The sequence below is a fragment of the Puma concolor genome, chromosome A3 (genome assembly GCF_028749965.1).
Source record: "Puma concolor isolate L17-30 chromosome A3, mPumCon1.1.hap2, whole genome shotgun sequence".
In the NCBI taxonomy this organism is placed as follows: Eukaryota; Metazoa; Chordata; class Mammalia; order Carnivora; family Felidae; genus Puma; species Puma concolor.
The window spans coordinates 15,968,435-15,982,250 of NC_141669.1; the positions used below are offsets into that span (position 1 = coordinate 15,968,435).

The 13,816-nt window shown below is 36.8% G+C and overlaps 1 protein-coding gene across 12 annotated transcripts in view; it reads right to left on the reverse strand.

Annotated features, from left to right (window-relative positions):
• PUM2 (pumilio RNA binding family member 2) overlaps window positions 1–13,816 on the reverse strand; it is a 100,971-nt gene that overhangs the window by 73,328 nt on the left and 13,827 nt on the right. For 6 of the 12 annotated variants that reach the window (XM_086700086.1, XM_086700087.1, XM_025927440.2 and 3 more), the window contains exon 2: window positions 4,605–4,673. In XM_086700086.1, the coding sequence (XP_086556212.1) occupies window positions 4,605–4,655 (51 nt within the window). In that variant the 5' untranslated portion in view covers window positions 4,656–4,673. Of the gene's footprint in view, window positions 1–2,578; window positions 2,653–3,542; window positions 3,668–4,604; window positions 4,674–13,816 lie in introns of all 12 variants that reach the window. The other 6 variants (XM_086700084.1, XM_086700089.1, XM_086700088.1 and 3 more) reach the window with 2 other exon arrangements.

Consider the following 13,816-nt stretch of genomic DNA (forward strand, 5'->3'; position numbering starts at 1 on the left):
TCTGACCCTCCCCCATTCATGCTCTGTCTCTCTCTGTCTCAAAAATAAATAAACGTTAAAAAACAAAAATTAAAAGAAAAAAAAAAAAGATGTTCATGTAATATCCAAACTGGGACACTTCTGAGGAAGGGGGTGCTATTAATAATTATGCCATGACACCAGATATGTATCTGGACTATCTGGTCAAATTACGATGTTAAGGTGACTCTCTTCATAATGGAAGTTCACAAAAGACAGGCATAGATGCTAATAACTAAATGTGTATGTAGAAAACAAAAGACAGGGTAATTCCCTTGAACCCCACAATGGCGCTTTTCCAGACTTTAATTTTTTTCTATTAATAAAAGATATCAATACTTCTTCATTTTTTCAACTCATACCAGTTCCCCCAGATCTTCTCCATTTCTAACACTTTAATCACCAGAACCATTAGATGTCATCACTTCCAATAGGAAGCAGTACTGTAAATAGTCAAGGCGCTCATCAGTTCATGCTATTCAATCACTACTATATACCATCTTGGGCCAGTTAACCATTCTGAGCTTCAATCTTCTCATCTGTAAGCATAATAATAACGATACTCTTATAGTTTCTATGAGGCTAAAATGAAATAGCGTAAGTAAACTGCTTAGAATAGTACCAAGCATATAGCAGACATAAATTAGATCTCTTTGCTACAAAAATAGGAACCTTTTAATATTTATTATAAAACATAACAAACTGGCCAGCAACATTTAACTGGCTGATTATTTTAAAGGACTATGATATTACTATTCAATACAAAAGTCTTATCTATAGTTATTTGCCTTCTTTTTCCAATTCATTTGAGAATCATAGGAGGGACATGAAACAAAGAATAGATGCCTAATACCGTCCCATTCTGCACAAGGAATCAGAACCAAAGTTACACACGTGGCTAATAAATGGCAGCAATAGGATTTGAACACATCGTCTGTATAATTCTAAAGCCCATTCTCTTTACACCTACCATGGAAGATGGTTCTTTTCAATCATAGTCTAATTCATCAATATTTCTGAAAATTACCAGCATTAGACCACCACTAGATATAATAAAAAAGCTTAGGGGTGCCTGGGTGGCTCATTGGTTAACTGCCCGAATCCTGATATCAGCTCAGGTCATGATCTCACAGTTCATGGGATCGAGCCCGCATTGGGCTCTGCACTAACACTGCAGAGCCTACTTGGGATTCTCTCTCCCCCTCTCTCTGCCCCTCCCCCACAGGCACATGCATGGCATGCTCTCTCTCAAAAATAAGTAAACATTTTAAAAAGTTTATATTATCATGATATTCACCCCATATAACGTGGGCATTCATTATGGTGGATAAAGTTTAAGAATTAAGGTAAAGATTTCTGTAGATAAAACTATGATCGTTAAACACTATTTCAAATAGCTGGCTTCTATTCCAGTTATCCCTAATAGCTCAGATCAGAGCTAGAACATTTGAGAGATATATGTAACTCATACAAAGGTTATTCCTAATACTGTCTTCAAAGAAGTCAATCTTGGGGCGCCTGGGTGGCGCAGTCGGTTAAGCGTCCGACTTTAGCCAGGTCACGATCTCGCGGTCCGGGAGTTCGAGCCCCGCGTCGGGCTCTGGGCTGATGGCTCAGAGCCTGGAGCCTGTTTCCGATTCTGTGTCTCCCTCTCTCTCTGCCCCTCCCCTGTTCATGCTCTGTCTCTCTCTGTCCCAAAAAATAAATAAACGTTGAAAAAAAAAAAATTAAAAGAAGTCAATCTTACTCAGAGTCATAGTGATAGTGATAGATTGGAGAGAAAACAGAAGTCTCCTCCCGTATCCAGCATTCCACTTCACCATACCACCTGGGATCTTAGTGCATAACATTCTTTAAATATTACTGTGTCAGAAAAGAAAGGAGGGGGCATTATTTATCATACTAAGCTTTGACTATTCCCTAAATAATATACATTAACGCAGGGATTTAAAATTAAATTCTAGGGTTCCCTAAAGAATTTCAGGCAGGGGTATCTTTCCCCCTATTTAAAAAATAAACAGGAACATACTGTGTGTGTATATAATAGATTTGTGCCTTTGCACTGTAGTTTTAAAACACTATATTAATGAAGCTGAGTCCAACCGCCTATGAATTAGCTTTGTTCTTTTTAAGCCATATGACACAATACAAATCAGTAAGTCTTTTGACAAAAACATGCTATGGAAAAATATGGAAAGAATGAGTTTATGAATGGATGAATACAGATCTGTTCCCATTTCTGGATGACCAAGTAGAAAAGACTGCCCTTCTGATGGTGGGTCAGTAAAGACATCATGACCTACAAAACGCAGTACATTTGAAAATAGTCCTATATGTAATGCAATATTTGTACATGAGAAATTTACAACAACTTAAGACATAATAAAGAAAATTTGATTTTTGAAGAAAAAGTCAAGAATAGGGCAATCCATTAAAAAAGGATGTCACATTAAAAAATAAACAAGCAATTTTAGAAAACTCAAGAGCCAAAAACTCAGGGCTACTTTTAATTTATTAAAATGAATGAATTCTGGGATAAAACAAAAACAAAAAACCTCACCTGTCAGGAAAGGAGGAGAAGACTGGTGAGAGAGAGACAGGCAAAGAAGGAAATCCCAGAAGGTTCCCTGCTGCCTGTGAGATGAGGAAAGATAGAAAGGCTTGTGGGAGAGAGAACCCAGAGGCAGAAACCTGAGTAGGTTTCTTAGCTATCTCTTAGAGGTAACAGAATTAGTTGGTAAACTGTTAAGAAAAAAAACTTAATTAGTGAATAACAGCTTATTTAAAAATACATTTCTACTGAATGAAGGTCATAGAAGCACTGACCTACTGTTATCTGCCCAAAAGAGCAGGCAGTCTAAACCCTAGCCACTTTCATTCTGCGTTATCTAAAATTTCCATTAAGAAGGCCTAGATTTAAGTTTAGATTAACATACTGTTCAACCCAGCTTGTCTCTTTTCCAAAAACCTCGAATATACCTCCTCCACCCCCAAATAACTAACCAAACTCTTCCAACTACTGTTTCTGATCATGACATTTTTGTTTAACTGCAAAGATGTCTTTGCATTTATCAAGTGTTATTTAGAAGGGGAGTGGGGAAATGAGCCAATCTGTAAACATATATACAATGTAGATCTAGGAAGTAAAGTGCTGGGGGTCTAAAGAGAATTAAGTTAATGGTGTGGCTTTACTTGCCCTTAAAGAAATCACTGAGTTCAAGTTTGTCACAGATCAGGCTGAAACAATGTTCAAACCTGGATTATTTTGCTTTCTAAAGACCAAAGAAAACAAGTAGCAGGGAACAAAACAGAAGCCTTTTTCAACTATTTCTTTTTATTCACCCACAGTGTAAATAATGCCTAAGTAGCCACTGCAGTGAAGGTATAGGGGTTTTTTTGTTGTTGTTGTTTAACTAAAAAATTATTCCTTCTTTCAAACCTTTCTTAGGGACCAGAATTTTACCTTATACACTAGACTAACAAGTGTACTTTGGCAATACTTATGCTTAAGCACCTTAACTCACCCTTAAATCAGTCCTCTGAAAATGACAAACTCTTTGGAAAACGCTGTTCTGGAGAAGGGAAGGGTTAGCTAGCTGCAGGGTGCCCTCTTGTGGCCCAGAGGAGTGACTGGACTCTTTTTCTGCATCTGAAGAGCACAGCATTGGATGGAGTGAGTCTCATGAAGGTCGCTAATCTACCAAAGTAAAATAATCTCCGGGAGCAAGCAGTTAATTACACATCTCATGTCTGTTCACTGTTATGTTCTATTACCAAAGTCCACACTATGTTAGTACTACAGAACATGACAAAATAAAGATGTGACCACAAGGGTTTTCATAATCAATTAGTTTTCTAAATAGTCTTTAGGTATATGGAAAACTCAAGCATTTTTTATTCCTTAATTTATGTGATGGTGTAGTTAAATGGGATGCCCCAACAAAAATCATATATTAACAGGACTGATAAATTCTATTAAATTCAGAGTGCTAACTGTGTGCCACTTATTCAAAGCTAACAATCTACAGAAAAGATTAATATAAAACAAATTGTAACAAGTAATAAAGTATGTATAAAGATCTAGGAGAAGTCAGAAGAGGAAGTAATTAATTTTACTGCAGATAGCAATGGGACAACAGATAAGAATCTTTCTCAGTACAGTCTTGTAGAGGATTAGAAGTTTATTAAGCAGTGAACAAGGAGAGATTTTTGGAAGAGAGAATAGTGAACAATCAAGTGTGGCTAAAGCAAACGTCATACATATATAAAACAGCAGGACAAGATCAAGAAAGGTTCTTTTCTAAGCAAAGTAATTATGGTTCATTATCAAAATATAAAACATTATCTAAACCAAGTCAATCAAATCAATTAGATACAATCTCACTAAAAATTACTACTAGAGGTTTAAAAAAAAAAAAGGGTGAAAATCACCACAACTACAGAATTGTATCATCTGAGATTTAAAAAATCCACATCATGTGGAAGACATAAACACTATTTTCAAGAATATTTATGGTTTAAAAAAAAAGTCTTAAGGGCTCAAATAAAGTGAGGTATATACATTCTTAGTATTCGTAAGTATTTACCTCTCCCATTCCCCGAGATTCTAATGCAAGAGCTTGAAAATCATGATTCATTTCATCCACAGATCAAACCTGTTGAACAAAAACAAAAATCAGTAGAAAGAAAAATTTAAATAGACTGTATCAAGTATTTTTATATTATATTTCTGCTATTACTGCAATTAGCATGAGCAGAGATAGACAAAAACCGATTTCTCTATGAAGATAGATTTCCCCTAAATAGAGCACATAACAGCAATCTACATTAAAATTAAAACCCTGGGGTCAAAGGTTCGTGGGTTATTCTGTGTGCCAAGAAAAACCACTAATGGCTGAGCAAAATAGAAGGTAACAAACAAAGGAAGCAAGCTCAAATACTAAAGTATAGTTAGCCTGTTTTTTATGTTGTTCCAATTATAACATTACTATTTTACATTTCTTTAGTTAATATTTTTCAAAATTTCTCAACACTTCCTTATTTGTAGATCTTCTACCACTGATTTAAAACTTTCCCTCAAAATATGTAAGTGATGATCCAGTTCAATCTCAAAGAAACACATAAATTAATCAGCTGTGAGAGCGATTAAATATTGAAATTTCCTTAAGAGTAACTCCTTTCACTTCGCCTTCTACTAAAACTAAAGTGTATGTTTCTTATCTTTTCATTTCTAACATTTTAAATTACCATTCATGTGTTGAGTCAGAAGGTCCTTTGCCTTCGAATGTTAAGTACTGCTGGAGAACACCATTCAACACTGAAGCCACTACAAATTCACAGCCTTCAGCTCTTAGGCCTTGCAATACAATCCTATGATGAATTTCCCCAATAGGTTCTCTCTCTTTAAGACTCCATAGTATTGGACATTACAAAGCACCCCTCCCTTGCTGTAATAATGTTCTCCGTTGCCGCTTTCTTTCTCACCATTTTTCCTTCTACTTTCCAACGTGTCCAGTTGCTTTTTCTCAGCCTTCACAGATCCCCTTGTCTCTTCAACTCTAGTGTTCCTTTAGTCCTCTATCCAAGGTAGTGTCCTCTCTACCCCTTATCCTGAGCAATCTCATCCACTCTCATCGCTCTGAAAACTATATATATGCTTAGGACTCTCACTCAAACATTTGTATTTATAAGCCAAATTTCTCTCTTAAAAATGTCCAAATATCTCCTTCCCATTCCCTGGGCAAAATTCCAACTTTATTCTTCTTCCCCATTTACAGCTTATTCTTTCCTTTCTTACACCAATATCCAATCACTAATGTCAACCTCCTACCTCACTTAAATCTAACCATTTTCCAGCTGTTTGGTTGTTTACACTACCACCATCTCTTACCTAAAATGACTGTAATTCTGTCTTCCCATCACACACTCTAATCTCCAAATGTAATCAGTCATCTTTCTGAACTGCACTTTGTCCATGTGATTCCTACATCTTAATCCTTGACTTAAAGATAAAGCTCAAACTCCTTAAGGTGGTTTACAAGGAAATAGAATTAGATTCAAATTATAGTCTGGCAGCTTAGTAAGTAGCTCTATAACTCTGAACAAGTACCCTAAACTGTTTTCTCTCAATTTCTTCATGGGATGGTAACTGGAGCATCTGCCACATACATGGCTTACTGTGAATTAGAGAACAGGGTACATAAGTATTCAAAACTTAGCTAATAAAAGGGCACCTGGCTGGTTCAGTTGGTAAAGTATGCAATTTTTTGTTAAATATTTTTCTTTATTTTGAGAGAGCACAAGTGGGGGAGGGATAGAGAGAGGGGGATAATCTGAAGTGGCCTCTACTCTGACAGCAGCTAACCCAATGTGGGGCTTGAACTCATGAATCACAAGATCATGATCTGAGGTGAAGTCAGATGCTCAACCGACTGAGTTACCCAGGTGCCCTAAGCATGCAACTCTTGATCTCAGGGTTGTAAGTTTGAGCCCCACACTGAGTGTAGACCTTACTTAAAAATAAAATCTTTAAAAAAGTCAGCTATTAAAAAAGCTCTTCAATCTTTTCATCAAATGATACTTGAAAAATAAGATATCCATATGCAAAAAAGTGAACCTCAACACATACCTTACACTTTAATAAAAAAACTAATGGATCATACAGCTAAATGCAGTATCTATTATTATAAGACTTCTAGGAAAACAGAACAGCTATGTGACCTAGTGTTTATGAGGTAAGATCAACATCAAAAGCAGAGTCCATAAAAGAAAAACCAATGTGTAAAAAATCTGACTTCGTCAATAAAACAGGCTGAACAAAAGACACTGATAATAATGAAAAGACCACAGACTAGGAGAAAAATATTTGGAAATCACAGATCCAATACAGGACTTGTATCCAAATATATTAAAAAACTCTAACAAAATAACAAAAGAACAAACAACCCAATCTAAAAATGAGCAACAAATCTGAACAGATACTATTATCAAAAAACTATACGGATAGCAAATAAGCTATTTCTCTTAACCTGTTAGAAAAGCTGGATTCATTAACAGTTCTCACAAAGCGAACAGGTCGTTTCATCCTTTCATTAACTTAGGAACCTTTTACTAGATATCTTCAATGTGTTGGATTTTGTCGAGGAAAAAACGAGTTAAAATACAGTCACTGTTCTCAAAGAGTTTAAATGAGTCACAGGCACTTCCTGGTAATTAGAGGTATAGTTCTTATTAACCTAAACACTCTGGCAGATAACTACAAACTCTGGGCAAATACAAAACAATTTGAAGGCAATGGAAACCAAAAACCCAAACTGGAACATCATCTACACTTAAAAGAAAAGACTGGCAAAGAGTGAGTTTTTTAAATGGCTTTTTCTCCTGAGAACAGGCCTGGGGTTGGAGGTGGGCACCAAAATTCCTACAGAGAATCTAGTCTTAAAAGCTTGAAGAACCAAAGGACAGTTTGGAGCAACCAGAGATGCTGGAAACTGAAGATGGAAGTCTCAGAAAAGAGAGACCCAAATTCCGTATATAAATTCTACTCAGATTTTTAGACAATCCCTGAACTATACATCTGTGGAGCAGACTTTGAGCAGCCTGATTAAGGCTACAGACTTATGTCTGTAATGTCTGCTACAGACTACCACAGAAGTCACAGGAATTTGGAGTTTGAGCCCCATTAAACAAAAACAAAAAACTTTCTCAACAGGAACATAACAGAACCGAGAGTACTTTCAATGTATCAATCATAAAGTCTGGAACACAATCTAAAAGTACTAGACATGTACAAACAGGAAAATGAGACCTAGACTAAAGGGAAAAATCAATTAATAAAGACCAAGCCCAAGCTAACCCAAGGGTTAGAATTAGCAAGGATCTTAAAAGCAACTATTGTAACTGTACACAAACAGGAAAGAAAAAATATGCTAACAAATTAAAAAATACAAAATTACAACAAAGAAAGCAAACTATAAAAATAACCAAATGGAAATTCTAGAACTAAAAAATATCTTTAGGGATGCCTGGGTGGCTCAGTTGGCTAAGCATCTGACTTCAGCTCAGGTCGTGACCTCATGGTTCAGGAGTTTGAGCCCCGCCGTCAGGCTCTGTGGTGACAGATCAGAGCCTGGACCCTGCTTCAGATTCTGTGTCTCACTCTCTGCCCCTCCCCCACTCATGCTCTGTCTCTGTTTCTCTCTCTCAAAAAATGAACATTTAAAAATATATATATTTAAAATTTTTTCACTGGATGCATCTAGTAACAGATTGGAGATAAAAGGTCAGTGAATTTAAAGATAGATCAACCGAGATTTCCAATCTAGAGAGAGGGGGAAAAAAATAATAAAGGAGAAAATGACGTGGGAAAATTACTTGCAGAAACAACGGCCAGGAAGAAATTCTTTCAAGTTTGATGAAAGCAAAATTCATAGATTTAAGATATTCAGTGAACCCAAGGCAAAACGAGAAAAAAGAAAATAAAACCCATACCCATAATAAAAATCAAAGAGAAAATCCTGAAAACAGCTAGAAGAAAAAGGTTACCTAAAGGGGAAAAGATAATATGAGTGCCCACTGATTTTGCACTTCAAACAATGGGGACCAGAATACAAAGGAAGAGACTGTAAAGTGCTGAAACAAGAAATAAAAATGCCAACTTAGAAGTTTTTACCTGGTAGAAATATGCTTTGGCTTAAAAAAAAAAAAAAAAAGATATTTTTAGATAAAAACATTTGTTAGAACAGACTTCCACCTCAAGAAATACTTAAAAAAATTTTTTTCAAGCTAAAAGGAAATAACAGATGGAAACTCAGATCTTCAAGGAATGAAGGGCACCAGAAATGGTAAGTATGTGCTTAAGTATAAAGGACTGTTTTCTCCTCTTAATTTCTCTCAAATTCATATGCCCATTTAAAGTAAAAATGTCATTATAGGTTTTATTACATATGTAGATGAACCAATTTACCTGTATCTATAAGAACTCTAGCCCTATCATCAAGACATTGTTTTTTTTTTTTTTTAAGTTTATTTATTTTGAGAGAGTGAATGAGTGGGGGAAGGACATAGAGAGGAGGAGAGAGAATCCCAAGCAGGCTGTGCACTGGTGCAGTGATGCAGGGCTCGAACCCACAAACTGCAAGATGATGACCTGAGCCAAAACCGACTGAGCCACCCAGTTGCCCCCATGGCTCTTGGTTTTAAAGCAAACTCACTGAGATCAAAATATTGTTTTACACATAACATATATACATAGACATATAAAATTCTGTAGCCATATATATAATACGGATGTTACATATACTTGTATACATTTTGCACATGTATATAATTATCAAGACAAATAAAGGAATCTTGGTCCAAATGTGTTCCACACTTCTCATTCACACAAAGTTCTCCATCTTAACACAAAACAATTTGTTCTAATGTCTAGTATAATCTGCTTAAATCATCTTTGATTTCTAAATGTTTCTTTAAAATTCCCTAAATTTAGATATAGTCAATTTCATTATTCTATAAATATTTCATAGGATTTCACATATTGCTCTAAATATGTCCTTTATATTCTTTTTCTTAGATTCACATGTGATCCTTCTCTTAAACCTTGTATTTTATATTGTATCTTCTAGATCTCTCATTCCATTACAGCTTCAACTTCTTCCAAGCATTAACTGTTTCCCAAGTCTAATGGCCAATCATCTGGAAGCTACAGAATATTGCCAACATGTTATTAGGAATCATATTTTCAATCATCTAAAGTGGCTTCCTAATATTATGCAGCTAAGTTTTTAAGTATGCTTCAAATTTAAATCAATATATGCTTTACAAGCTTAACAATATGTGCCTTTTAAATCAACTTATACATTAAATGCATTAAACGATATTAAGCGCTGAAGGGCTCAACGTACAAAGATCATACCAACTGCAGTCATTAAAACACTTCCAGGGGTGCCCGGATGGCTCAGTTGGTTAAGCATCCGACTCCGGCTCAGGTCATGATCTCACAGTTTGAGTTCGAGCCCTGCGTTGGGCTCTGTGCTGGCAGCTCAGAACCTGGAGCCTGCTTTGGATTCCGTGTCTCCCTCTCTCTCTGCCCCTCCCCCACTGCGCGCGCACGCTCTCTCCCCAAAAAAAAATAAAATGTAAAAAAAAAAATTTTTTTAAACACTCTTCCATGGAACATCTTATTTATCTGTATCCTCTGAGAACACACTGTCCTTATTAAAGTAATTATTCCATAGGGCCAAAACCTTAAAATTCTTATTATTTAGGATATGGAAATGGCCTTAAAGTTGATTCTTTCTTATTCTGCTTTCCTAAAGAAAGCACAATGGGGGCGCCTGGGTGGCGCAGTCGGTTAAGCGTCCGACTTCAGCCAGGTCACGATCTCGCGGTCCGTGGGTTCGAGCCCCGCGTCAGGCTCTGGGCTGATGGCTCGGAGCCTGGAGCCTGTTTCCGATTCTGTGTCTTCCTCTCTCTCTGCCCCTCCCCCGTTCATGCTCTGTCTCTCTCTGTCCCAAAAGTAAATAAACGTTGAAAAAAAAAAAATTAAAAAAAAAAAAAAAAGAAAGCACAATGGACACATTTTATATCAGACAATATGGTACAATAGAAATAGTATGTGATTAGGTACAGAATGTGAGTTCACATTTTGACTTTTGCAAGTTGTCTAACCTCTAAGCCTTAGCTTACTTAATCTATTGTGAAGATCAAATGAGATAATGTATCCAAAAATGTTTTGTAAACTATTAATAAAAAGTACTCAACAAATATCCATTACCAGCACCACAACAGACTACTCTAGAAAGAAACAATACTTTCTGAGGCTCTTGTGGAACTCAATGTTTAGGTCTCTTGTGGCTGCTTTTGTTAGCATTTCCTGCCTTGCTGTCAGTTTAAGTATTACTTGACTTGAGGGGCACCTGGGTGGCCTCAGTTGGTTAAGCATCTGAGTTAGGTTCAGGTCATGATCCGCATCAGGCTCTGTGACGACAGCTCAACAACGTGGAGCCTGGAGCCTGCTTCAGATTCTGTATCTCCCTCTCTCTCTGACTCTCCCCTGCTCATGCCCTGTCGCTCTGTCTTTCAAAAATAAATAACCTTTAAAAAAATTAAAATAACTAAATAAATATCACTTGACTTGAACATAGTGGTGCTATTTCCGACCTTTTTAATTAGGTTGCTTTTAATTTGCAGTGATCCGTAGCCTCAGATATCCAGGTATGTTAGACTAACAACAGTAAAAACATGCTTTAAGAAGGAAACTACCTGTTAACACACACGCACAAAAAAACGTATTCTAAAAAGTTTCAATGAGCTCCTGGGTGGCTCAGTCTGTTAAGCATCCGACTTCGATTCAGGTCATGATGTCACAGTTTGTGAGTTGAAGTCACATATGGGGCTCTGTACTGACAGCTCGGAACCTGGAGCCTGCTTCAGATTCTGTGTCACCCTCTCCCTTTGCCCTTCCCTACTCGCACTGTCTCTGTGTCAAAAATGAACAAACATAAAAAAAGTTTTAATTAAAAAAATAGTTACAATCCTTTTTTAGGAAAGCAATTTAACATCATACACACAGATTCATAGCTTTTTAAAAATTTTTTTAAAACTTATTGTTGAGAGACAGAGCACAAGCAGGGGAGGGGCAGAGAGAGAGGAAGACACAGAATCCAAAGCAGGCTCCAGGTTCTGAGCTGTCAGCAAAGAGACCCATGTTGGGCTCCAACCCACGAGTCATGAGATCATGACCTGAGCTGAAGTTGATCCGCTCAACCGAGCCACCCAGGTGTCCAAGATTCATATCTCTTGAACCAGTTTCCCCAACTTTGGGAATCAATCCTAAGAATAAATATAAATATATAAAAGCTATGTATAAACATTCTTGCAGTATTGTTGCTTGCAGATTACTGACTTCCAAAATTATAAACTGCATAATTGCCCTACAATAGTTAAGTAACACATCTATAAAATGAAATAACACATAACTATTAAAAATATTTGAGTTTGCAATTAAGAAAATGCTTAGAGAGGGGCGCCTGGGTGGCTCAGTCGAGCGTCTGTCTGACTTTGGCTCAAGTCATGATCTCACGGTCTGTGAGTTCGGGCCCCACGACGGGCTCTGTGCTGACAGCTCAGAGCCTGGAGAGTACTTCAGATTCTGTGTCTCCTTCTCTCTCTCTGCCCCTCCTCTGTTCATCTGTCTGTCCCTCTCTCTCTCAAAAATAAACATTAAAAATTTGGCGGGGGGGGGGGGGGGTACCTGGGTGGCTCAGTTGGTTAAGCGTCCGACTTTGGCTCAGGTCATGATCTTGCAGTCAGTGAGCTCTAGGCCCACGTCAGGCTGTATGCTGACAGCTCTGAGCCTGGAGCCTGCTTCGGATTCTGTGTTTCCCCCTCTCTCTCAAAAATAAACATTAAAAAAAACTTTTTTAATGAAAAAAGACTGAAAGGAAATCACCTAAAATTCATACCATCCTTAAGTGATCAGAATACACCATTTTCCCCATCTATTTATTTAATTACCTTTCTACAATATATCTGTATAATCTATGAATAAAAAGGGAGATTTTTATTAAGAAAAATAAAAGGAACATAGAAGCAATGTTCTCAAGACTAAAGCACTGAAGCTTTACTGAAGCCCTTCTTTGCTTACTTCCAGGCTTTATTTGTCGTCCAAACAGATGAGGTCATAAGTTAAAGAACCTCCAGATAAATGTGAGAAGTCTCTTGGATCCATTCTTACTTTTGTGGTGAATTATGCCCCAGTGCAGAGGTCAATAAATTTTTTTAGTAAAAAGCCAGATGGTAAACATTTTACGCTTTGCAGGTCATATGGTCTCTGTTCTCAAATATGCCTTTGTAGCACAAGAAGCAGCCATAGATGATATCAAAGTAAATAAGCATGAATGTGTCCTAATAAAACTTTATTTATGAACAGTGAAACCTGAATTTCAAGTATTTGTGTTATATTATTCTTTTAATTTTTCTCCAACCATTTACAAATCTAAATACCAATCCTGGAGAGTGAGCCAAACAAACATAGGCAGTGGACTAGATCTGGAGTGTAGGCCAGTCTGCCGACCTCTGCTCTAGTGGATTTACTTTCTTGACTGCTCCACAAAAAAATCAAATGCAGATAATTCACTCTAAAATATGAGCAAGCCAAAAGTTAAGCATCAGAGCTTTGCCTTCAACCTTTTCATTCATACTATTCCCCAGGCATATTTTGTTCTTAAAATGAATGGTATTTCAGGTTACATTTAAATGAAAGGGATTAGATAGGGGAAGAGGAAAAGCCTTTAAAAAAAAACAAAAAAAAATCAAACTCAGCTTTTCAGTTTAGGGTGTTACCATTTATCTCAATCACGAAGAGAGGACAAAGTGGGCAAAACAACAGAACAGAAACACTGTTAAATTCTCAAACCAATAATCTCCATTTTAATAATAATAAAGTTGAGGGGGCAGGGGTCACATGTATACCAGTAAGTGGGACTCCAAAATTTTTGCAAAATGCCAATCTACTATGTCCTACATAGTTACAAATACTGATACCATCTGGTGGCAAGGGAAAAGAATATGGACATAAATTTAACAATTTTATCCAGAACGGTTAGATCATAGGAGAAAAAAACAGTATTTTCTTCTAACAAGCAACAGAGTATCTAGCATGCATTTACAGAATATTGAATTGACTATGTTAACTTGAAGAAAGTGCATCCAAGAGTTATGGTACACAGTACTGCTTGGGGTTCTTCAAATTTTGTTTGCATTATTAAGCCATGAAACTCTCCCAAAACTGTTT